At 40.2% G+C, this 26164-nt stretch overlaps 3 protein-coding genes across 5 annotated transcripts in view; 2 read left to right on the top strand and 1 right to left on the bottom strand.

The window, feature by feature from the left end:
- Nucleotides 1–13487, bottom strand: part of LOC124175206 — a 179675-nt gene extending 166188 nt beyond the window's left edge. The window contains exons 1-3 of the mRNA XM_046555210.1: nt 13358–13487; nt 13161–13285; nt 12708–12870 (exon numbers count right to left, since the gene is read on the bottom strand). The gene's annotated coding sequence lies outside the window, so the exon portion shown is untranslated. The remainder of the gene's footprint in view (nt 1–12707; nt 12871–13160; nt 13286–13357) is intronic.
- LOC124175609 (putative SLC9B1-like protein SLC9B1P1) lies at nt 4725–7458 on the top strand. The gene is made up of 8 exons (XM_046556010.1): nt 4725–4903; nt 5049–5177; nt 5685–5857; nt 5988–6106; nt 6251–6412; nt 6564–6710; nt 6809–6910; nt 7200–7458. The coding sequence occupies exons 1-8, from the start codon at nt 4824–4826 to the stop codon at nt 7449–7451; spliced, it is 1164 nt and encodes a 387-aa protein (XP_046411966.1). The 5' UTR covers nt 4725–4823; the 3' UTR covers nt 7452–7458.
- A 29-nt stretch (nt 13488–13516) lies between the features above and the next one.
- LOC124175203 (probable serine/threonine-protein kinase DDB_G0282963) lies at nt 13517–26139 on the top strand. 3 transcript variants are annotated; one of them, XM_046555206.1, is made up of 19 exons: nt 13518–13721; nt 15070–15252; nt 15338–15396; nt 15812–15995; nt 16081–16253; nt 16502–16627; nt 16742–17005; nt 17330–17684; nt 17861–18836; nt 19327–20587; nt 20670–21575; nt 21665–22009; nt 22323–22423; nt 22507–23717; nt 24199–24364; nt 24395–24577; nt 24707–24817; nt 24901–25026; nt 25157–26139. In XM_046555206.1, exons 2-19 carry the CDS (start codon nt 15082–15084, stop codon nt 25711–25713), a joined length of 7275 nt encoding a protein of 2424 aa, XP_046411162.1. In that variant the 5' UTR covers nt 13518–13721; nt 15070–15081; the 3' UTR covers nt 25714–26139. The 3 variants fall into 3 exon arrangements, with proteins under 3 accessions (XP_046411160.1, XP_046411162.1, XP_046411161.1); XM_046555204.1 differs by having other exon boundaries at nt 13517–13721; nt 16742–17684; XM_046555205.1 differs by lacking the exon at nt 13518–13721 and adding an exon at nt 13968–14387 and having other exon boundaries at nt 16742–17684.
- Nucleotides 26140–26164: the final 25 nt, after the last annotated feature.

Raw genomic sequence — 26164 nt, 5'->3', positions numbered from 1 at the left:
GCGCGTTTGTCCGCAGGATTTTATTTACTTTAATTTACCCCGCGAATATCTCCGTCTGATCGTAAAATCCACGCGCTTCGAAATCCGCGTCTCTGTGCGTATAAGTGCAATTTATTATTTCGAGAAATTGCCATTTTTCTCGCAAATTTTCCATTCCGGCATTTCCTCGAGACGTCAGATTTACGCGGATACCCATCAAATACCAATCTTTAAGGTAGTTTTCGGTAACACGCGTACGCATATTTTATACATATATTTTATGCAACGTCTCGCGCATAATATCCTGAAAAGGTGTTTTTTCCGGGCGACGAGTTACGGGATCTCCTTTCACCCGATAAGATTTAAGCTAAACGAGCGTGAAACAAGTCTGACCTTTGACAGACGACAGTTTTTCACAAAACTCTCTGCTATTTGAACGGACTTTGAACGCCGACGGGAAAAGAATACCTACGTATAATATGTATGTTAATGCAGCTTTTATCTAATTACTTTGAGGAATGAGGTCGCACTGCAGAGACTGGCGAAAGGAGGAATCGTTGTAAATTGAAGCAAAACGCTGTGAAATGTGGAGCAATCGATTGTCTGAAAAGATAATAACGGAACGAATAATAAATTGATTGAAAACATTAAACATGCAGATATACGTACAGTGCCTCGTTACCTTTGAATCTATACTGTATATTCTGTTGTATAATCATGCTACGCTCTTAATCATTACACAACTAAACAATGGTGGGTATTGCGACCGAAAAGATGGTGGGGGGGGGGAGGGAGAATAGATTTATTTCAGTGTATGATGATTAATCCTTGAATCATTCCTTAACCGCGTTACGAAATGGAAATTATTTCTCACCAACTTTCATGTTTCACGAATGAGGTTGATGTGTTGTTTGCGTTTGTGTACATTGACTTGATTAGCTCTGAAGCTGGCGAGCCGATCAGAAGAAAGAAACGGGATGAAACGTCCTCCGCAAAAAGAAGAATAAAATTCATGTACGTATTCGAAATGTATATTACTAATTCGGTCGAGGGTTTCGACTCTGCCAAACGAAATCTCTGACAAATTTTTGAACAGTTCGAGTGTCTGATTTCTTCGTTTGAACTCTCTTGGTCTGAGTAGGCAAACTTCAAACTTTAGTATGATTAAAATCACGCTTGGTAAGATTTGATTACAGCAAGAATTGTCGTTCACTGAAGGATACGAGGAGCAGCTAAATATAGGAATTTCTGTGTTGTTGGTATGACAGTGAGCAAAGAGGAGGAGAACCGTGAAAGATAAATTGGCGAAAGGTAAGCCGCAAGAATATATGTATCGTTTTATTGTAGTTTTTTTTTTTTACTCAGCGTTGACAATTTTTTCCAACATTTCAAACCCCCGTCCAAGGAAGGAAAGAAAGGAAGGAAGGAAGAGGGTGTGAAAAATTGCCAAGATTTTCTCAACGACGAGAATGAAATTATTGTTGTTATACTTCAAAGTTGTTTTGCAACCGTACGTTCAAAATTGCCCCACTTCTTGCAACACTTATTCATATTTATCGCCGATATAAAACCCCATAAAACATACCAATAATCCAATCCCGTTATCCTTCAACATTCTCATTATGCATGCATGTACACATTTCAAACTTTGTGTTCCACAGCTTGTACAACGTACACGAAACGAAACTAAATAACCGTTCGTCCCACTTTTGTTTTCAATTTCGGCAACGGCTTAGGGAGGGATTTTATTTTAATTTTTTTAGGATACCAAAACAAGTTCGTTCCCTTCGACAAATAATGAGAAAAATGAACGTTCAAGGGCTGATGTAAATAATTATTTTCGCAAGTTTCTGTTACGTTATATCATCAAGAAAGAATGATCGCAATGATCTAATTATCGCGACTAATGATTTTCACTCACAGAAATCATCGTCGCGAGCTTGAGCAAACACAGGACTGCAAAAAAAAAAAAAAAAAAACATTTGCTTTCAGCTGCATGGCATGTTTTTGGTAAATATTATTTTTTCGAGCGTGCTGAATCCAAAAGTTACTTGAATTTCCCTCCATCACCTACGGTATTTTTGCAAAAAAAAAATGAAAATACAAGGTGTTTGCGTAAAAAAAAGCATAACAATAATGAAAAGGCCACCATTTTAATACAACGATCTAAACAATATTTCTTATAGCGTTAAGCAAACAATTTCTTTACGAAATGTATTTAACATCCCGTGTTCATTCTTTTCGCTTATGAAACCTTTTCCGCTTCTCTTTGATACAACTACGAACACGCTTCCGCTTTCCATTTTCAGTTACCCTGTTTGTATTTCTTCTCGAGTCCCACTCTAATACATATTAAATAAAAGTAAGAAATCACATTTGCATAAGATTTTTATAGTCAAAAATATGATACCAGATTTCTAATTAAACGAGATTTTCACTCTAAACGAAACCACGAACACGAGTTCAAGAAAAAACCTGGCGTGATGGAACTCTTCGAGTATTTTTCCCGGTCTCAGCGAGTGAAAATCAGTAAAAGACGGTACAAAAAACCTGAGCAGGTTTTTGATTGCAAACCTGTGTAATCGTCCTCGGTGGTAAGGCGAATTCATCCCGATTCCCCCCAAGACTGCAAAGACGAGAATTAATCGAATCACAAATCAGAACTCAAACATGATTGAAAAGTGGATAAAAAAAAATATATATATATATATATCTCGAAGAAAATTCTGCGCCGCGAGACGGTTGAGAATTTCAATTCACTCATGCAGTCGAAAACTATAAACTCAAACAGCCGGCTGCCGAAGGTGAGTCGAACTTCATGGGTTTACTCAAGTTTATCTGTGAGTTTTATCGATTAGGCACAATATCTCAAGGGTGGCTACTAGTTGGTAGATTACAGTGCTCTGTGGGCTGATTTTTCGGCTTTGTAACCGTCGAGTAGCCTTATTACTCCGTATTAGGAACAAGTGACTCTCCCGTGCCTTCCAATTATCGTTAGTACCATTTAATTAGGGAGAGTTTCGCCTTTTGGATAGTTTAACGATGAACATTGATGCCTAAAAGGTTCTTAATTAACCACCCTCGCGACTCGTGACTGTAATATCATACCGTAGAAAATTTGAAAAGAAAAAATATCTAGATCAACGAAAAAAAAAAAAAGAAAACAAAGGTTAAACGATACAAGAGACTGGGTTGAATATTTTTCGCACAAGTATGATTAGATTATCGAATTGCCGAACCATGACAGCCAAATTCAAATCATCGTTAAAGAAAAAAAAGGTTAATTGGTCTACGTAAAACTGAACGAAAATGTCAGCAAAGGTCAAGATTCGTCGAATATTCTGTCGAAAACTCGGACCAATTTTGTATGTAAGGAAACTTTTTATACACTGCTTCAACAATCCAATATTGGATTATTAACCGAAAGTATGTTACGGACAAACGTAAAGCATTGAATCAAAATGGTAACTGCCATGATTTCGAGCTGGAACTAAGACCTTTTTAGACAAGAATGACAATGAAAAAAATTGAGGGTAAAGTCTGCAATTGATGAGCACGTTTTCCACATTTTCTTTCTTATGCCGCCACCATTTCGGGCATGTGAAAACGCATAATTCGGAATTTTTTTTTCGATGTATCGCCCCGATTTTTGAAACGAGGCTGAAAAGAGGATCAATGGTGTACATTCTCCCTTTCTAAAAAAGACGTGTCACATCGAATCTCGAAATATCTCTGACTCGAAGTCACTTTTCATCCTCGTATCGTACATCGAATATATCGGATATCGAATTGAATTAAAAAAACCGGCATCGTTGCTGTTTCATAAAACCTAACGGGTATGCAGCTATTTCAAATCATATCACAGAAAATATTTACAAATTTCAGAACGTTGTGAACCACCGATAGATTCAGATATCGTATAATATACATATAGAAGAAACTTTCAAAGATAAGCGATATAAAAAAAAAAAAAAATGAACAAAGTTTTATTACTATGTTTGTTATCATTATAATCATTTGTAAAAAAGTAACGAATTATCGAGTAGAAAGGAAGTAATTGAGGAAAATGACGAGAAGCATTCGTAAATTTTCCAAAGCAAGTACCCACGTTGGTCTGTCTGCTATGAAATATTTCATCGAACCGAAAATGGTGGCCTGCAGGAATTATTCAATATCTCAGGAATTCTTTGAAGCTTCACTCCGACTCAGCCTGTTCAGGTATATATATATATATATATATGTCTATTTCGCTCGTCTCAGCTCGGCACGGCGCGAATCCCATATTATCTTCACTTTTAACGGCTTGAGTGATTCCGTTTTATTAAAAAATGAAAAGTTATTCCAACCGATCCAGGCTGCACCGGCGGCTACCTCAAAAGACGAGCGAATATTTTCCCACCTGCACAGCGGAAACTTGCCGCGATTCGCAATCTCGATATTGAGTGGTCCACTTGTTTTTTTTTTTTTATTATTATTCTCATCATTTTCACGATTCCTTCGTTTTCCTCTGTCTTTACGTCTCTTCGTTTTCTTCCACCCGACATTATAACCGTTAAGTATTCCGTCAAGTTTGACAGTTATAACAAATTTCCTCGGCAAGCTGATCGCAATGAGATTATTAGCTAATTTACAACTCAAGCAAGACGTAACTTTTTAGCACCAGTTTCTCCGGGTGTGATGATTGATGAAATTTTAATCCGCACACTGGTTAGAAATGAAATCTGCATCGTCTGTGAATATCCGTCGTCTCTAACCTCGGAAGGTGGATTTGAAATACATGTATCGAATCCGAGGAATCCTTTACCATCTATAAACAACCACTGCGAGGCAGATCTCTCATCGTCATGAAGTCCGTCTCAAGCGCAACACCACAAATCCCGGCAACTTCAACCGACCAAGAGGATAATGAAGCAGGTCCAACCAGGTAACGAATTAACTTCGGTAAATCTTCATACGATTCTTCTTCGAAACAAAGGCTTCTAATTCGCAGGGATTTTTCTCTAGGAATTATAAATAACAACCCTCGAAACGAACGACTACGTATTCTGCTGTATATAAACTTTGTTCAGTTCGGAACTTAGCTACGAGGATTTGGCATGCTGCGGCAAGGCAACGTGCTGCGTTTGCTTCCGTGACGTATCGGTGACGTCGCCGTTGGTAAAAAGATGCGAGGCGGTAACGTGGGGCACGATATTCTGGTGCGTAACGAACTCAGCAACGGTCCTTCTCTCCTGGGCACTCTTGTACTTCCTTACCGGGGATCTGGCCGTGCCAGGGGGTGCGATTTTCAATCTCCTGGTCCTCGTCGTCTGCGCCTACTGCTTGGGCTGGGGTTTGGCTTACATACCGCACCTTCACCTGCCACCGGTTTTCGGAATGCTCGTCGCCGGGGTGATCGCGCGGAACACTGGCGCCTACAACATCCGAGATACCATAAGCTCGAAGGCTATGAGCACCATAAGGAACTTCTGCCTGACCTTCGTAATGGTCAGATCCGGCGTTCAGATAAACACGACGCCCCTCCGCAATTATCCGTTATTCCTTTTGGTCCTCGCCTTGGTTCCCTGCACCGTGGAGATGGTCATCGTCACCTTGTGCTTCAAGGGGTTCCTCGACTTTCCCTGGGACTGGGCCTTTCTGGGGGGGTAATATACCCAATTTCACATTTCTGAGCCACTTGATAAAAAAAGTTACACGATTCGCAGGAGCGTCATTGCCTGCATGTCGCCAGTCGTTACGGTCAATTGCCTTTTGGCGCTCGCTGATCAGGGATTCGGCGAAGACAAGGACATTTCGGGGACATTGTGCGCGGCCTGTTCGATAGACGGTGTTCACATCGTGGCCATATTTTCAATAGCATTTTCGGTTGTTTTTGACGGTGAGTGGTTACCCTCGACAACGTTCGCAAGATCAAGGCGCTGACCGCACACTCGAGTGTTCAGTGCTCGAGTTTTCAGTAGGTGATAAAATGATCCTCGAATCAACCTTCCGTTCCATTTTCATCGCAGATTTCGAAGGCGCCAAATGGTGGTCTTACCTGCCTCGGGGGCTTCGCGACATGGCCTTTGGAATTTTTGTCGGAAGCAGTTTGGGCCTGTTTTTGGTATTTTTTCCTCACCAAAGCCACGTGAGTACTTCACCACGAAACATTTTCTAAATTTCCGGTAAAATTATCAGCGGAAAATTAGCAATTTACGACAACGAGCTGACGATAATCTCACGAGTAATACTCTGACGATTTTAATTGCGTTTAAATGAATGTTTTTAACAGAAATACGCGACGTTCTATCGCATATTGAATCTATCCCTCGGTGCGCTGTGCTTCAGCGTTGGAGCAAGCTCGTTCGTCATAACTGGCGGTGGATTTTTGGCCACGGTCATCATGAGCTTTATCGTATGCACTGGGTGGAAGATTATAGTTAATAAATTCGACGTGAGTCCCAAAAGAGATTGTATACCTGCTTAGCCCCCCTTGTCTTTTTCGTTTTATTATATTGTAGTTCGGCAAAGAGAATATCAGCGTTTAAGGAACGAATGAACAAGGGGCAGGGATCAATGTTATAATCCTTTCAACGAAAGCGCAGGTTGCTCCGATACGGAAAGTGGTGGGAATTATTTGGCACATATTGCAGCCAGTGTTATGCGGCGTGATTGGAGCTGACGTGAATTTTTCACATTGGACGGCAATCCGAACTGGTCTCTACGCAGCCTGCATTTTAACGGGTCTTTTGGTAAGTCGATATAACGAATGGTCAGGGATAAAAAATAGCAACGAACTTTCCACGACGTTGAAAAAACTCCCGTTCATAACGGTTACTCATTTTTTCAGGCTCGCCTGACTTGCGCCATATTGTCAACTATCAAAATGCCGTTCACCATCGGCGAGAGGATTTTCGTCGCCGTATCTTGGCTGCCGAAGGGCACGGTTCAGGTAATTTTGCAATGTTCAGAGATTTTCGGGTTTCAATTAGGAACGAAAATTTCCAAGCTTCGCCCCCCTGCTCTATAAATATAATTCTCTAATACGAGTAAATGCATAGATCCAAGAAAGAAGAATCGAAATTTTTGCGTCATTTGACCGCCACAGTTCATTTTTTCGAATTTACAATCGATACTATCCACCTCAAATTAATTGAGCAAGTATTTTCACTTCGGTTACCGTGATCTTCGTCTTCCCAGATCAAAATCCAAATTTAAGCCGCTTGAATTTTGGTATTTAGGCTGCCCTGGCTCCGATGGCTTACGAGCACGCTTTGGCGAAAAATAACACGAGGGAATTGGAGCTCGCTGAAGACGTTTTGAAGGTGTCCGTGCTGGCGATTTTGTTCTTGGCCCCGATCGGCGCGATGATTATGATGATGACCGGTCCTCACTTGCTCAGTCGAATTTCATCGGATGCAATGGAGGAGCGCAGATTACAGAGTTTGAGGACGTTGAGCATGAAAGTTAAAGTGAAAAAGCCGGACACTTGAAGCTCGTCGAGTGGTGCAAATAAGTTTTTTTTTCTTTTTCTTTTTTTTTTTTCTCAATCGCGTTCTCCAAAAAATGTACCGCTTCTTCGACTTCTTTCACGATTGGTCTACATAGATTCAACTTCTTACGTAACAATCGTGGCTTTTCTTTTTTTACCATTCAAGTTTCCCTCATAAAAATATCTCCGCATTTCCTGACGTACTATACCGCATTATATCTGTAATGTGAAACACAAGAGCGGTTCTCAGGCATTGAGCCTTGGGTTTCCCTTGAACTACCCTGATGGTTTCGTTACACTCGGATCTTCTCTTGACGTTTCAAAGGAAATCCTTAGCCCCGGCTTTAGCCCACTTTCAGCCGGAAGAGCAGCGAGTCTTGAAGCCAACCTCCTTTCCGCATTTTTGCATTCACATCTCGCCTGCACCTCAGCGCCGTTTCAGGTCTGCGTAATTCACAAAGCCCCTAGTCGGAACGGGAGAAAATTGATAACGGTGTATAAATCTTTTCTGGTCAAACCGAAGAAAAGAGAGGAAGGAAGCCACTTCAAGAAACACAGGAAATCCTTTGTACAACAAACAGCTTTCGATAAATTCCGTGCATCTCGACTGTATTACGTCATCGTTGTTCACCGCGATCCGCGTCGGGTGAAACAAGGTCAAAACTGGCGAACGAATCAGGAAAAAGAGAGACGAGAGAAACGTTCCGAAATAGAAAAAAAAAAAACAAAAAAAAAAATACACCCTCGAGTGGTAAAAAGAGAGAAAATAAAAAATTTCTTCTCGCGCTATTGTCTCATCGATTTTTCGTTAGTCGATATAATTTCCCCGAGTTATTTTCGTATCGCGCCGCTGTATTATGTAAGGTAGAGAAATGGTGAAATAAATGGGAAGAGACAGGCAGCTACGTGTAATATGTACGAGGCGGAATAGACCGGTTGACGACGACGCCGAAAACTTGTCGCCCCGCGTATGAAATAATAATTATTGGTGAACTGAAACTGGGGCGCGTGTAATATAAAAGCAGGTTTGCCTCCTAGCGAGGTGCTGGCGGCATTGTGCTGAAATTGAATCGATATGTATGAACATTGAACAAAGATAAGGAAATCGCATCGTCGCGTTCGTCTTCGCTACTTGCTGCGAGACGTCGCTATCGACGAGAAACAACTAATCGGAATTCTTATGCCAGTATAAACTGTGCGATTGTTACGTATAAATACGTCTGTTTCGCTCGAGTCACTGCAGGAAATTTGAAAAATTTCCTTAACAAAAATATCCATAAACGTATTTGAGGCATCCAATGTTATCTGATCCAAAATGCGTATAATCGGAAGGTGATAACTCGAAAGCTTACGGAACGTCTACTGCGTGCAGAGTATTAACTAAACGAGAAGTGGAGAAAAAAAAATATTTCTACGGGATTCCGTGCGAACCTGACCAATGTTTGACACTCGTCATTTCTGATTTTGTTTAGAAAATTTTCTGTGATCGTCCCAACTCTGAAACAGTACCCCGAATTTTTTCAGATTTCTTATTCGAGTGCTCAGTTATTCATAAATATTTAAAGTGATTTTAGAAAGATTTTTTTGACTGGGCTTACTTTCAATTTTTGTCGAAAACCAAAACATCGTTTGCACCGTCTGAAAATTCCCAAAAAATTCTCAATACTTCTATTTTTTTGGCATATTCAACCTTTCTCATCAACTTCATAATGAAACTGGTCTATAAATATTCTAAGTGAAAAATATAAGGTTTGAGAAATTTTTGTAACTTTCAGACCGTTTAAACAATGTTTTAATTGATCAATAAATTCAGTGTTAAAAAAAAATGAAAACAAAGATCGACCCATCATGGGCCAGGTTTCGAAATGTTTGGAACAGAAATTTCTGAGAAGTTTAAAAAGCGTCCTTTTCAAAGTCACTCTTAATATTTATAAATAATAACCCAGTTGGTTGAAAAATCTGAAAAAACTCAAGGTACTATTTCAGAGTGGGGACAATTGCAGAAAAAATTTTGAACTTAAAAAATGGTGAGCGTCAGACGTTGGTTGGGTTTGCATGAAATTGGAGATAAAAGTGGAGATTTTTTGAATAGTATCCGTGCGCAAACATCTCCCGTAACACGTTCTCTGTAAATTTGATCACATCCGATCGCTGTCGAAATCGACCGATCTAATATTACACACTAGATTTAGCAACACGTTAAAATTTTTCCACGCTAAGGATTTTATCAGGGATTATTTTTTTTACCATAGTTTCAATTTCAGAAGGTTAGCAGAGTGGTAAAAAAGTGAAATCGCGATACCTACCGTACCAAATGGAGTTTTACGGCATGGATATAGGCGATAAAGACAAAGATTGAAAGTCTTATTTTCGTGCCGGACCCGGAGATTGAATCTCGTACGTTCACGTCTACTTCGCAGGCATACGAGTAATATTTTATTAATCATTTTGCTAGCGGTGTTGATCAACACAAGGTTGTTAAAAGATGACGAGGTGCAGCGTACTTAGGCGAAAGAACAAAGCCCGGGTGAAGAAGGGTGGCTCACAAAGGATTAGTGAGAGGTTCTCGCTGGTTGGCCCTCGGGTTTGTTTCCCGTTGAGCTTTAGCCCTAACTAGTACATACCCACCTGCCTGCACGTGTGGATGCGCGATACGAAACATTCCTCCTTCGGCGAATCCCAGCGTCTCTACACACGTATGTTATACATACAATATAAGCTGAATGCGGCAGCTACCCTTCGCTGCAAATCTCACCCTTCCCGATCCCCGTTTTGCTAAAAGTGCTGCACCACTTCGGGAGGCGAACACTCTGCAGCCCTGATTCTTATGGAACAATGAAAGATCTGAATCAAAGGTCGGGGAGATTAGCGTTATGACTGGAAAACTTGTCCGGGAAATAAAGATGCCTGTTGGGAAAACCGGGTCTGAAAGTTTCCACTTGATTTCCTTGAGGAAAGGACATTTCGGCGTTCCGTACATAAATTTTTTCAATTAAATTTTACAGCGAAAGGCGAAGTGCTATCAATGGGACAGTTCAGACGGTAGAGACATTCTTACTGTGAAGAGGATTCGGAATGGCGGGTACATTTGAGGTGTCCACGGGGAGGAGGACTATCTTATCTCTGTCGTCAAGTTTCGTGTTACAGGATCGTAAAATCTCATAGCGGAACATTTATTTGCCATTCGGTGTCTCGAATGATTTATTCCGAGCGTTTTATCGCCCGGATTTGATCTAGCAAAGATGCGAACGTAAAGAAGTGCGCATCGTATTTACACGGCGTCATGTGCTCCTGTGCTTCGCATTATCTGTGTATGTATATGTATATGTTAAAGGTTGGAAGGCATCCAAGTCCGAAATCCCAACCATAGAAAACCTGTCGATGTCCTCTCGACTAAACATTTCCCCGAGGTCGAGAAAACTCCCGAGACTGATGCAGCGCACCGGAAGTCTACGTATAACAAAAGACAATCAGACCTGCGATTTTCCTGACACGTGACTGAATTTTTATTACTCACGAATTGCGTGAGCCAGACAGACGCGAAACGGAAAAGAGAAGAAAAAAAGTCAAAGGGAAGAATAAATAAACGAACGGAAAAGTCTACAGAGAGCTTTTCCGTATGCAGCACGGTTTCTTGTCCGTTTCTTCTTGGCCGTTTCTCAGTTTCCGCAAAAATATTCCACGGCGCGAGTCTGGTGAAAAATCGAAACACACATATATAGGGTATGCATTATGGGTATGGCTGTAACACGCGTAAATACGCACACATATCTACGTAGGGAATTATCGGTTATTCGAAACAAGTTTTCTGCCGAGAAGATTTCCAATTTCAGAAAATGAGATTCGGGTTAAGCTTTTCCACGTAAATGCTCTGCATATCGCTTACGGTGCAGAAAATCCAGCGCTGCGCGCACGTCGCGTACAAACGCACGAGCAAATTCGAATTGACCGAAGCTATTTTTGGAAGCCACGTCCCACTCATTCGTTATACAAAAGCTCGGGAGATTCGCCTTTTTGCTCTTTCAATTAATGAGTTATACGCTCGTGAACATTCTATTCAAATCAAAATCTTTCATCATGATTCTCAAGTCATTCAAATCGTTTCCAGATAATTTTTGGAATGCATAAGATTGATGAGAAAAACTGGTCATCCAAATTTCGTAAAGATTCATTAAAGATTGTATAAATTATGAAAATGTCGTAATTTTGAAAAGCAAGGCTTTCCACGATGATTGCGCACACCTCAAATACGCTCGAGATTCGTGACATTTTAATTAAAAATCGGGGGATTAATTTGATAGTACTCAAATTAAATGGACACGGTGTGCCGCCGGAAAAGAAAAACAGACAGTTCTGTCAGTTTCCGGTTTTTGTTCTCTATATAATAATTTTTCAACGTCAAGTATGAAGAGGAAAAAGTTGCGAGAGAAAGGAATCGGTGTACATTTGCGATACAAAGATTTCATGACCGTGAAGAAGAGAATGGTGAAAGTAGGTACATGCAACTATACATGCGCTGGCAATGAGAATCGTAGAAATTCACATATTTCAGCACGGTATTATGGTTTAGGTCGATAAGTTGGCTCGTCGCCAGCCAGACGCCTATCGTTTGCGTTTCCCTTTAACCGTAGTACGAACCCGCTAGTCTCAGACTAGTCTACAATGCAGTATGTAAATAGAAGATAAACACAGCAGCATCCAATCGCAGCACTCGCAGAAAACATATATATTTACCGCTTTGTTCGAGGTATCTGTATCGCATGGTCAAATAAATCTCCGGTCAACAACGGATGCAATGAAATAAAACTCGCGTCAAAAACAGCCCATTATACCTATCTCGCCCTTGTTAATGTCCCATAATTATCTAATGGTTCCGCTAATTGTCGAATTTTTTGCTTTAGGGTTGCGCACCTTACTTGCTCTGCATTTAATTGTATAAATCGACAGGTTAGCACGTGAAACATGCAACCGAGTAAAAATAGTTCGAATCCTGTTATTGAACGGGCTTGACGGGTCGGTGTTCGATGCGCCGATGAGGTATGCAACCTGGCGTACATTCCAGCCTTGCGGTAGGCTGGTTAAGATGAAAAAGTGAAGCGCTCGCGTGAATCTATCGCGGAGCTTCGTTGTACTTAACCTAAATGTGCCAATCGAAGTCTTGCGATTTTGTAATGAACAAAGAGATGTGACTAGTGGCTTTGTTGGTCAAAATTACGAGACCTAGCTGCGATAGTGAGATGTAAGATTCAATACTCACCCCGACATCTGTTGTCGATAATGCGAAGCCCTCTTGTTGTTCCTGAAACATCGTCTACAACAATCTTCAGTCAGCTTCGATAACATTGTTAATGGCGTGACTTCCATCGGTAGAATAGATCGCGATATTTCAATGTGACACAGGTTTGGTTTATTATCTGAAACTGAGATGACAATTTTTTTCATAATCTGAAACAGATTTACGCCGTTCGTTTTTTTTCTGGGGAAAATGCGACTTAAAGTAGGGGTGTTCGTCGAAATACGAAATCGATTACTCTTATCACACTGCGATACCGGCAATTTACAATTTTTCGATACTGCGTCATTATATGCACACGAATTATAGTGAAATGAATATTTCCATGTTGCAAAGGAAGCGCAGAGATGCTGAGCAATCGGCTTTTTTCGATTTAATAATCGTCAACGATCGTTTAGTAATGGGCGAAATATTTACCACGCCACGCAGCCGCCATGTTTGTGCTCGAGGCATTGCTGATATTTGGAAAATAATAATTTCTATTTCGGTCAACTTGTTCAACCCCTCGACGAGCTGCGGTAGTCCTACTCTTCACGGAGAATCTGGGCAAGGATAAACGTAAATTTCACATCTGTGTTTACAAGTTATTAGAAAACCTGTGACGAGGGTAATACCAGTCGGTCAAACGTAAGCGGGACATCGCTTTAATCGGTTCAGAAGATAGCCGAGAAGCTGTTCTGGTGACATCTGCGCGGTGCCGGAGGTACCAGTTGGAGTGAACGACTATCTCGCCTTGCCAAACAGTGACCGGCTGTTTGCCCGAAGCCCAAACGTGGATATCGTACGCGAGGAAACGTACGAGTCAAGAGCACGACACACAGCAAGGAACACGCAACACAGGGGCAGCCGAGCCGAGAGCAGAAAGTTTGCGGAATGGTTGCTAATACGATGCGTTAACTCGGACTAAACTTAATTGTAATGAAATATAACTGGCTGTTTAAAACCGTGGAACGAATTCACCTTGACCCAAAGAAGCAGGTAAAGAGTAGCTATAGATCGATCAAAAGCGGTTCTTCTCTCCTTCCCGTTTCCCGATATTCCGCCGGGCACATAATATCTCGCAAATCCAAACGTATTATGTATCTTTATAAGTCTATAACGCTCCGCGACGTCTCGCCCGTCTCTCTGCTGCCAATTTCACAACGCACGTAGGTGATAATAAAAATAAGGGACGTCGCAGCAGATCATTCGTCCATCTCGGCCAAACCTTCTACATTAACGGTCTGTCCGTTGGATTAAATTATTTGGATGACAAACCTCGTACGATACAACCGACACGACGTATATGTATGTAGTAGCCGCGGTGTCAAATTTACGTGTATACGTTCACTATCGACGGACGAATGTCCGAATGTCTTTTATCACTTTCCCCCACTTACCCCGCCGCGCCTCACCGCAAAACGTTAAATCAGTCGTAGAACGGTGCACGCAATAGCTGAGAAAATTATCTAAAAATAATAAATAAATCAAACAAATTTCGGCAATGTGAATCGAATCGGGAAACCAGAAGAAAAAAAAGATGTGCGTGGAATTACGCTGGGGTATAATTTACGAATTGTCTCGTGCTAAAATCCCATTTCTCGACCTTTTCATCCCTCCCACGACAGCAGCGACCGTGCTAATAAAATATAAATCGAAATTTAGGTATGTAATTCACGTTTTACGCAACCAGATCTTATACAATCCCAACTGGCTATGTGACCTAAGACAATTCGATTATTTGTTGCCGTCTTCGTTCATCGATCCGTTAAAAATACAATAACATTGTATTCTGGAATTCTAGAGCTAGATTGAACGGCCTTTATTTTCGTCAATAATCTTCGGTTTCTTCCCCCTTTTACTTTCATGCAGTGTAATAAGAAAACATCCCCTAAATGCAGGGTACCTCATAGTCCGAACACCACTTCAATTTGTTAACAAAGTGATATCTCTGATTTTTCATATTTATTCCCTCCTCGACACCAAGTACTTCCCTTCCAGGCATCAAAGCTTTTGTATGTATTTATATTTGCGTTCATATGCGTAAAAACTTTGAATTCGAATTGAAATTTTTTGGTTCATTTTGTTCATTCATTGATACTCGTGGGCTATGAGCGGTTTCACGATCATGCGAACGCCATCTCATAAATCAGTCGAAGCACATCCGCATACGTGCATACACTCACTGTTCATTATTACTATTTTATGTCCACACTGAAAAGCATTAATTATTATTATTTGACTGAAATCTAATGATGAATCTCTTTGAAACATTAATATGCCTGTTAATAAATACAAAAAATAAATCGTAATAGCAGTGACGAAGAGCTTGTTTTTTGTCCAACAGAGAATCAGATAAATGGGCAAGATCAAGAAGAAACCTGACCTGGTTCATTGCAGCCAATCCCAAAATGTACTCAGAAATCTTATGCTGCGAGAGTTTGGCCTTCGCACAACTCACAAGACAAGTACACGAGAATTGGAACCTAACGCAGAAACCAACCTCGTACTTAAAGATCACAAAGAGCTGGTACATAATTTTTCTTTCTCCATGTTTTATTTTATTTATTTTTCTATTCAAATCATACTTTATATTCCGCTTCTTTCTCTTATAGAAATGTGATGTTCCTGGTGTACCAAGAGCCACATTTCTAATGGTCTTTAGTCCTGATGGGTAAGTAGCCTCATTTTATTAGACAATTAGCAACAATCGAATCCTTGGATAGAATAAGTCTTTCCTAATGATTTTATAATTACTTTTTTCACTGGACTTATTTCTATTGCAACAACGTTTGTAATCGCCGCTCTTGAGCAATGGATAACGAGTTATAAATGTTTGGAAAAATCTACGTCTAACTTGGCAATTTCCTTGAACTACGATTCTCGAGGTCGGTCTAGTTTATTATTAATTGAAGCTCTACATAATCTGAGGAAAAAACGTAAAATTAATGGGACGTAGCATCTTGGGCTCGATCTAAATCTGTCCATAAAATTCAGTCTCTTGAAATTCAAATAGGCATGGAAACCAGGGAAGTTTTTCTGTTAGAATCATATCACTCATGGAAATATAATTTTTAAACCTTTCTCAGCTCTAAAGTTGCGTCTACACATGGAAATCACAACGTTTACATAACGGATCTAACTTCAGGAAAAAATATTCGAACGTTAGCTGGTCATCCTCGTACACCATGGTGCATTGCTTTTCATCCTTCTTCGAATGAGATTCTAGCGTCCGGCTGTCTGGGTGGCCAAGTTCGTGTCTGGGACCTCAGTGTAAGTATTTAATTTGCAACTTTTGAGCTACCTAACTTGGTCCTGAATTTTTAAACACAATTTTTATTCTACATTTGCTAATCAGGGAGGTAGCGAAGTATGGAATGCTGACAGTGAAACTGTTATCGCGTCACTCGCTTTTCATCCATCGGAAAGATTACTTGTTATAGCAACTTACAATGAAGTCCATTTCTGGGATTGGAGTCAATCGGAACCCTTCGCTGTAGCTACAACGAGGAATTACAAAGAGAAAGTTAGGTAAGATCGCTCTTCTATCAGTGTTTCTACTATTCCAGTTTTGTGTTCACGCAAGTCCAATTCGAGACATGATTTTTATTTCCCTGATAATCATTTTATTTTTTATATTTACGCTGGAAAAAATGATTGTTGTTGCCCTTGAAAACTTCCATATTAAATGAAAGAGCCTGTAACAGTGAACGTTTTGAAGGGTTTTTAGAATGTTGAATGAATCAACAATAGTAACAGTGATCAACATCGCATTTCAGGTACGTCGCCTTTGATAATTTGGGAAGAAAATTGATTACTGGTATCGCAAATGATCCTCAATTACAGTCACAGTGGGATCGTTCCCCAGCAGACAATGTACAGCACTCGAGATCCAATCTTCTAAGGTATGCAAGAAGCTTTGCATCATTACATAGATCAATAAAGATAAGCAACTGTTGATACTAAACGATCAAAGGTAGCTGAAAGTGATTTCTAATAACTTTTCCATTTGATTTTAGGCCATCGAGAGAGAGATCTCAAAATATGGATGGTTCGCCACCCTATCATTTATGGAATCAAGGAGTGTTTTATGGTGGAAGATGGAGGGATAATATTGGAGATCGTAATTCTCGAAATAATGACTTCAGGATGCAATATCGTAGGAATGCTGTACCTGAGGAAAATCCAGATACAAATAGAAGTAGCAGTAGCAGCAGCAGCAATAATAACACCACCACCAACACCGCAACACCAACCAGAAACAGTTATCGATACTTTGACGAGTACGTAAGAATGCGAAGAGAGCTAGAAGCTGACAGGCATCGCTTTGGTGATGAACAAATTCATAGATTACGCCTAAGTGATGAAGAACGAGATTTTCGTTTGCGTAGAAATCTTACAGATGAAGCAATTATTTTACTACGCAGCCAATACTTTCTTCACACAGTTTGCGAGAGGCTCGCCTCTTCACAACCCAGTAGTCCGCCTGATGACGGTGGTGCTGGTCCATCGCAGCCACGTGGACGCCAGTCACCACCGCCACAACTAGGAAATGTCACAATTGAAGTTCGAAGAAATAATTATCTAAATTTCGATTCCGATTCCAGACGAAATGCTATGAATGTTCTATTGGGGAATACAGACAGGACTGCCGGGAGTAACCAACAAGCTGGTGAAAGATCAAGCGAAAATAGCAATGATGAGGAGTTGACGTTTACTTTGACACGCGGAAATACCTACCCAAATTTAGCAAGCGTAGAACAGCGTCACAACAATTTAATTCGTAGATCCGAAAGCTTGGACCAACGCATAGACAATCTGTGGGAAGAAATCAATGAAAGACTTGAACGTGTGAATACCCAAGATACAGAACGACGAATAAATTTATGCTACAAGAATATCGTTGATCAGTATGAAACTCTTGCCCGAAGGTACCTCGATATCTCTAGAAATCGTGACACGGTATGTTTATTTTCATTCAATTTCGCTGAGTTTCAAATTACTGTAATTGAGATTAATTTTTTCTCATGCTGTAGTAGTGAAACTTGATTCGATGGAATTCTGCTGGAAAAATGAATATACATAATATATAGGATATAATAGCAAACATTGACGAATAATAGTTGGCATTATTTCAGATCGATCGAGGCACAGATCCGATGGATATGCCAGAAACATCGAGGGGTCGTTCATCGGAGGGGATGCAAGAATCTGATAGAAGCGAGCCAGCCACAGAAACATCTATACGAAGGTTGAGAAATGAATTAAATAATAGCGCTCAAGCCAACAACAGCAGCCTGGAGAGACTCCAGAGGTACAGACGTCTACTTATGGAACGTTGGGAGCAAGAAAGAACAGAAGAGAACAGCATACAACAATCCCTTCAAAATTTGAGAGCGGGATTAAATGCTACAGCTGAAAATAATAACTCCTGTCTAGCGAGACTTCAGCAGCTGCGAGAAAGACTTCAGGCACATGCAGCAAAGCTTTTTGCAAATTCGAATAATCGAAATCCTATACTTCAGAGATTGAGGAATGTTTTAAATATTGAAATAGAAGCTCTTAATTATATGGAGGTCCAATTTACCAACACTAGTTCCAGGATTGAACGCCTAAGGGATGAATTTCCGATGTACAGACAACACCAAAGAAATCGTAATATCGTTTCTAATCCCAGTGAAATAACGTTGAATGAGGCAGAATTATTTGCTCATAGGCATAACGCTCGGCCATACAACAGAGATTTGCTCCCTACTATCGAAGGTTCATCGTCCAGGGGTCAACAGGATAGCGAAATATTTTCATCTGACTTATTGCCTGAAACCAGCAGCTATTTAGCTCCAAGTTCCATCCCAGTTTTTGATATGAGAAGCACTTCAGAAGGGACTCAGGCTGGGATAGACAATAATCCACCTCAGGAAACTTTGGACAGACAGAATTTAACTGCAGAAACCAGTACAGTTCGAGGACCTGTGCGACCCAATAGACGAAGACTGGGTACTAGTGCTACGGGAACTGACGGGGAACCACCCCGACTGCGCCGACGTCGTGAAGGACGTTACCTCTGGTATCCTCAGTATAATACGAACACTCGTACGTGGATGGAGATACATGGTAAGTCGAAGATTGATGTGGGTGACATTGTGCAATATTTTTCAACTTTGTTTGGAGTGAAATACACGTAGTTGGAATAGTGTTTGAAAGAGCGTTCAATAGATTGCAGATATTCATGCGAAATTCAATTTTTAATAGCAGGCCACTTATATTTTGAGGATCAGAAATAAGAGAATTATTTTATTAGAAATATAGTCTTATCTGACAGAAAATTAAAAATAGAGTTTATCAAGAATGATCTCACTGTAAGTACAAAGTAATGAAGCTTCAGTGGCTCCTTTCATGTAGAGAAAATTTATTTTCAGCATCAAAAAGTAGATACTGTTATCAAAACTAAATACCATAGGAGTTCTATGAGTAGGTCTCTGAACAATGTTCCAAACCCTTATCATGCATCTTATAACAGAAAATTGTATTATTCTTAACTGAACAAATTGAAGTTTGAAGTTGACAAATTCATTTTCGTAATTCATTTTTTCTGATACCATAGGAGATAGTTCTCAATCAAGCGATGAGGCACATTCGGCGACAAGTTCTCCAGCTACTTCAAACTTCACTGTTTCATCACGATCTGCTTTCCAACCTAGCATACCTAGGGTCTTGACTCAAGATCAGCGCAGCTCAAATCCGAGTGGTCCAGATCAAACATCCGTGAATCGAAGCGGACAAGCAGTTGATACGAATAGAAATGAACAGTCCAATGATTCAATAAATGAGTTGAATGAGTCCAATATCAACAACATGAGAAACAACATGAGAATAATAAGAAGCACCCAAGAGATTTCACAAGACCTACTCAGAGTATTAGACTCTTTCCAAAGAAATTTAAACACTGATCAGCCAGAGATCGAAAGAAATCCACTGGAGGAAAGTTTACCTGACGATAATGTGCGTGAACAATCAGAAAACGGTTATTGGCTTCTTGAAGAAAATAGCAACTCTGATTCGAACCATGATGAACCAGCTGAGAACTCAAATACAAATACAAATAATAATTCTAATGCAAATACAAGGCGATGGACCAGCCGGTGGATAAACTTAGAGCGTGGTTCAGAAACCGATTATTTGTTAGATCCAAACAGACCATCCACTTCCGCAAATGAACTTCCTCTGACACCCGGCACGAGGATGAGGACATTGAGTGAAAATTTAGAGCACAGAATGAATGATTTTCCTTCCTCAGAAGAAAGTGGAACTCGGAGCGTTAGGAATAGTAGAGACCAACTCTCGCCGGTTTCGATAAACTCAACCCGCTACGAGCAGCCACCGTTGTTCCCCTTTCGGAGTCTGCGAGAAAACCTTACGAGAAGATTAGAGATGAACCAAAGCGGGGTGGCCGAAGCGAGTCAGCAAACAAATCAAGATTCTCAAGTGTTGGAGGAACAAGCAATACACTTACCTATAGGGGTACCAGAATGTACAATTGAAGTTTCATCTGCAGACAATGATATTCCACTAGAAGAATTGAGGGCAAACATTGCAAATCCAACTGAACAAGAGTCGGCAGTCTCTAAGTTGCAAAGAAGGCTTGATTTGGAACGTGCTTTTTACAACCGGCGCTTAGCTTCCAGTGCCAGGAATTCAACCAATGCTGATGACAGGGCTGTAGATGGTAGTAGAGAAGAAGAGGGCTGGAGAGGCTGGAGAGTTTGTCCTCGCAGACAAAGTCCAGGGCAAACTGATGTTCTCGGTGTTCGTCAAGGAATACAATTACTAAGCCGGCATATAGATAACATGCAACGACTGTGCAGGTAATTAATTGATTTAAGTTTTGGGAATGATACGAATCTTATGTAGTTTAAGAACATTAACAGAATTACTGTCCAATTTCAGAGCAAGATTGGAAATTGTTCAGCTTCAACAGGTGCGCAGGATGTGGGAAGATCTGCAGCGAAAAATATATTCACTTCATGTCACAGTCAGAGTAGCTATGCAAAATAGTGATGACCAATCACAGCCAAGTACCAGCGGAAGTAGATCAGCTACTCCGTCAACATCAACACAAAATCCTGCAGCATCCACTAGTGATTCGCAGAGTGAAACAGCGAAGAATTTCAAGAAAGCAATCCTTGAAAATTACAAGAGAGAGAAAAGTGAGACTGACAAAGATGCAGCGAGTACAACGGTAGACCAAAGTCAACCATCAACATCAAGAGGGGTATCGAACTTATCAACATCTACCATGAAAGATGAAAAATCAGATGACAGTGAGGCAACGCGAATTAACTTGTCCAACTTATTGCCAAGCGAATCAGAATTGAGACTTTTGAACCTACATCCTCAAAGCTTCTCAGACATATTCGGATACCTGTATTCCCAAAACGCTCAGTCTGCGAATGAGTCTTTAAACCTTGACTCACAGTCTTCGAATGCGACAAACGCTGCCAATGATCATACATATTCCAATTTAGCTACACAAAGTGGCTCCACTCAACTTCCCAGCATCTCAAGTCTTGTTTCCAACATCGCAAGCAGTTTAAACTTGCCACCATTTTCAGCCGTCACGTCTTCGTCACACCAACCCAGTGCATCTAACACCATCGATTCTACTGCCCCTTTGCCAAGTATATCCAACCTTGTCTATGCTAATAGTAACACAGCGGTGCCAAGCACTTCAAGCCAGTCTGCAACTTCTAATTCAGGAACGTCGCCCGAGTTCCCACCAAGCGGCTCGAATCCTTCTGGTAGGCAATTCACTTACGAAAGAGTTTGGAGATGTGGACGTAGAATGTATTTGAGGTTTGCATACGTTTTTTAAAGTATTGAAGCTTAAAATCACAATCTGTGTATTGTGTTGAATTAAAGTTTTATTCTTGCGTATTTTTCAGAAGGCCAAGGATGTTAAGTTTGGGGCTGCAAGGCATAAAGAGAAATGAGTCCAGACCTCATATTCCGAATAGTTTTTCCCGTCGTGAAGAACGTATTCACCTAAGACGCATAAGAAGATGCTTCCGTTCTATACATAGAAATAGAGAACAAACAACAACCGAATCCTTGCAAGCAATGATCGTCAGATTGGAATCTCTTGTTCAACAACAGCGTGCTTTAGCCAGAAATAGTAACGCTCTCAACAGAGGCTCGGATAGCGATAGCCAGCCAGAAAATGTTAGAGATAACAATAACGGCAATCAAGAAATGGAACAAATCCGAGAAATTACTAGACTTCGTGCCAGGTAACGTTCATGTGTAAGAAAGTCAATACGATCGAACCACACTTACATAAAATAATTATGAATGAGCTACTTTGCCCATAGACAAAAATTAAAGGACTTACATATTTATACAAAGTAATCCTTGTAAATAGTAATTGTCTTCACTAGGTGCAAGAATATTTGTGTGTATGAAACACGACAACATGATGCATGTGAGATTTTAAATAAGCGGGGTTCGATTGTATTTTACTATTTCACAAACTTCTGATATAATACAATAAATTTGGGTAAAATTTTTTCATACTCACCCTAACAAAAGTGTTCGTATTTTCAGACAAGTACTTAGCTTGATGGTTGAAAGTCTAACGCAATTTTTTGAAGAAAATCGTTCATGGAACGGATCGCACAGCAATGTGCTTTGTGAGCAAATTTATAGTGAGTAAATTGCACTGTAATACTTTCATATTATCGAATCGACCTATTTATTTATACTTCCAATCATAAATACTTTGTTGCAGAAATGTATATACTACTACATTTGGCATTGGAATTAACCGATCTTCTGTTAGTACAATTGGTTTCAACAAGGCGCGAACTCGAGTCAAGTCAATACGGCCCATTTAGCTCTGATTTGTCAGCTCCAAATCAAAATAGAACTGGTGAGCCCAGAATAAACAACAGCGCAGATAACAGTCTTCAAACGGAGAATAATCGAGAGAGTACTCCTAGGGCCAGTACTAGTGGAACCACAACAGAAAGGCGTCGAACTTTGAGCTTTCTGCAAGATTATACAGATGATATTCTTTCAAGTTATACAAATCGAAATTATCACAATATGGCAGAAGGATTCAAAAGATTATTTAATATATCTCTTAGAGATGCGATTTCGTCACGCAGCGATAATGCAGAGGAATCCCAAAATCAAAACAATAGTCAAAGCACGTCGACCACCTCCAACGATGTAAGCGATAATCAGAGGAGCAACTCTAGAAGCCAAGCAGGTACGAATAATAACGCAAGTAACATATCAGCTGAGAATGCTTTATCTGCTGAAGTGCAGAGTATAGTAGAAAGAATTCATAGTGGCACAATCGATGATGGTGATAATAATGATCAACGTTTGCACGGAACAGCTCCAGTTGAACCTTCTCAACAGAGTAACAACAACAATTCTAGTAACAATAATAACGATGAGCAGGAACCTGTGCAAAATCCAAGAACAAACCAAAATATAACAGATAGGTTGGAACGAGTTAGAGATTCTGAGCGAAGCAGTAGGAGACCACTTTTATATCGTTGTAGTAGGCGTACGATGAGTCTGCTTAATCTTGGAAGATCTCTAATGTCTCATCCAAGTATACGAGGGGCCGCATCGTCTCCACGGCAAGGACCTACCAGGAATTCGCCACTTCGGCGGGAGCGTCTTGTATCTGAACCCAATGACGGTAATTTCGGAAGTTCTGGTCACAATAGAGATAGAGGAGTCAGCAGACAAGAGTTCAACGTTCCTGTTGTTCAAGTGAACAACGTTCCAATCAACGATTTTTCTGCAGCGCATTACAGTCGTTCCATTAGACAAAACACACCACCTACTCCTCCGCACACTCCTCCACCGTATTTAATAAACAGCTACTTGAATAGCAGGGAAAGAGGAAGTACCAGCCATCCAAACGACTTCAACGATCAACCAGGTCCTAGCTCATCCCAACCAGGAAATAGTAGGAATCAGGTAAAACATCGTTCCCACGAAACCATAAAGTTTATTGTCAAGCTATTGCCTGAAAAAATTTGTGCAAATCATCATTTGCACGTAGTGTATTGACCTTGAGATTTAATAATGAGTGATTTATAATTTGTTTCTTCTACAAAGATAATGCTTATATATTATTTGCCTTGAGTTTCAAGTCACCTTTTGCCACATTGGTATGTAATAATAGTAATAATATATCATAACTTTCTGGCAACAAAATAATTTTCAGAGAAACCTTCGGCAAGACAGAAATCATGTAGGTATGCGTTTGATAGATTTTTGCACGTGTTCCAAGTTTTTTCCCAGTTTCTTTATTATTCCTTTTGAGATTATTTCACTCCCAAATCAATATGCTCAAATGTTTCATCGTGGAACTCAGTGTTCTATTTATATTCACATTTGGAATCTAAGCTATAGATCAGGGTGTTGCAGAGATTTAACATGGATTTTATTCTCACAGTTTCGACGGTGGTTCATAGCACAAGCAACTTGGAGAGGATCTCGTTTCTTGCATCCCCGAGTACCATACGGTTATCCATCTAGCGGTGGTGGTGGAGGAGGTGGCGGGGGTGGGAGTGGGGGAGGAGGAAGTAATGGAGGTGGAATTGGTGGTGGAGGAGGCGTAGGTGGAGGAGGAGGCGGAGGACCAGGACCAGGACCAGGACCAGGAAGACCTGGGGGACCAGGGGGACCCAGAGGACCTGGGAGAGGAAGTGGTGTAGGTGCTGACAGTGGACGAGGAGGAGGCGGACGAGGTGGTGGCGGAGGTGGAAGTGGAGGAAACGGGGGGACTGGACCAGACCCAGTAAACGACGATAGCGATGATTTAGATTTAAGGGGTAAGTTTACTGAAAGATGAAATATGAAAATATGCGTGAAAATATAGAGATAGAAAGTAATTTGAGTTGCTCGACAATCTCATGTAGTGTATCTGTTATAAGTAGTTAAAAATATATATGTTTTACCAGATCATATACCAGTCAGCCCATTTATGGCAACATTTAATGGTTTAGAAGTGCAAAGCCACCGAGTACAAGCTTGGGATTTTTCTGATGGTGATATTCCTGATATTACAGATCGTAAGTAACAAAATATTACTGTAAAATAATGCAAGATTCTCTCTTTGCTTACTATTTTATTAATCAATATTCGAAATTCACAGCTGACAAAAATGTAGTTGTTAAAGAATGTAAGATTCATAATGATGCCAGCGTCGATATATCTTCTGATGGAAAATTACTTGCCACTCTGCTGCCATCAGGTCGTCTCAGTGTGACAACAATGCTAGGTAATACGTCTACAAATGTTACTTTATCTAGGATAATTTACTTCTTAACTGCTGTATCTTACAAGTTTTGAAAATTACATAAATTTAAAAACCAATTTTTCAAACTATTCTGACACATCTCATATTTCAGGCGTGTATAGTCTTCAATGGGAAACATTAGGAGAGAGAATTTATACAACGAAAATTGAGCAAACGGCAGTATCTGTCTCAATTTCGCCAACTCGACAGCATTTGCTCGTAGGTTTAGCATCTCGACGTATTTTAGCACCTGCTCGTCCTCTACCAATGGCTCTAATATTCAAGCTAGTCGATAAAAAACCGGACAATGACCCGAAAGATTCGTCCGGGAATTCGGACAGAGGATACTATGCCAATCACTACATACCAATTGATGCCTACCGACGTCCAGGTGGAATGATAGACAGTATAAACAACTATTTGAGTATCTTGAGACAGAACAGCTCTGAAGATGTTGTGCAAAATGATCCAGTTTGGAGAGAGGAACGTCTAAGAGCCGATCCAGATATTAAAGATAACAGAAAAAGCATGGTGCTCCTAAGAGAGTTGACGCGTAGCAATAGAGAAACAACGGGCTATATGAGCTTGAATTGTATAAGATGGGCACCAGAACCCGGGCAAGGAATGGTCTATGCTACTAACACTGGACAGCTAAATATTTTACATTGATCATCATTGATATTAATGAGATTTAAGATAAGCCAAAAAATATGATGATAGCTATCGAAGTAATCAAGTTTTGAACAATCAATCGAAAATGAAATATATACCTAAATATATATACATATAATATACAAACAAAAAGTAATTTCATTATCTGCATAACTGTTCAGTAACTATTTCTCTGCTCTGTAGGATTTTAAGGCTTGAGACTTGTCAATAAGTTGTTTGAAATTTTCATATTTTTATTACAATCAATTGATTAATAAATTCAGCCCTAAGTCATCAATGCATCGCAACGCAATCCTAGATTCTGCACGATTCAAACATGGAGGGCTGTGCCTTAGGTTTCACTCTCTAAAAATATTGTTTATATGCTCTGATAAGCAATTGTAAAAAAAACATATATTAGTCTAATACGCGTTTATTTAATATATATACATATATATACACACGTATA

This window comes from Neodiprion fabricii, chromosome 2, assembly GCF_021155785.1.
Source record: "Neodiprion fabricii isolate iyNeoFabr1 chromosome 2, iyNeoFabr1.1, whole genome shotgun sequence".
NCBI lineage: Eukaryota > Metazoa > Arthropoda > Insecta > Hymenoptera > Diprionidae > Neodiprion > Neodiprion fabricii.
This window is presented reverse-complemented; position numbering and strand designations above follow the sequence as displayed.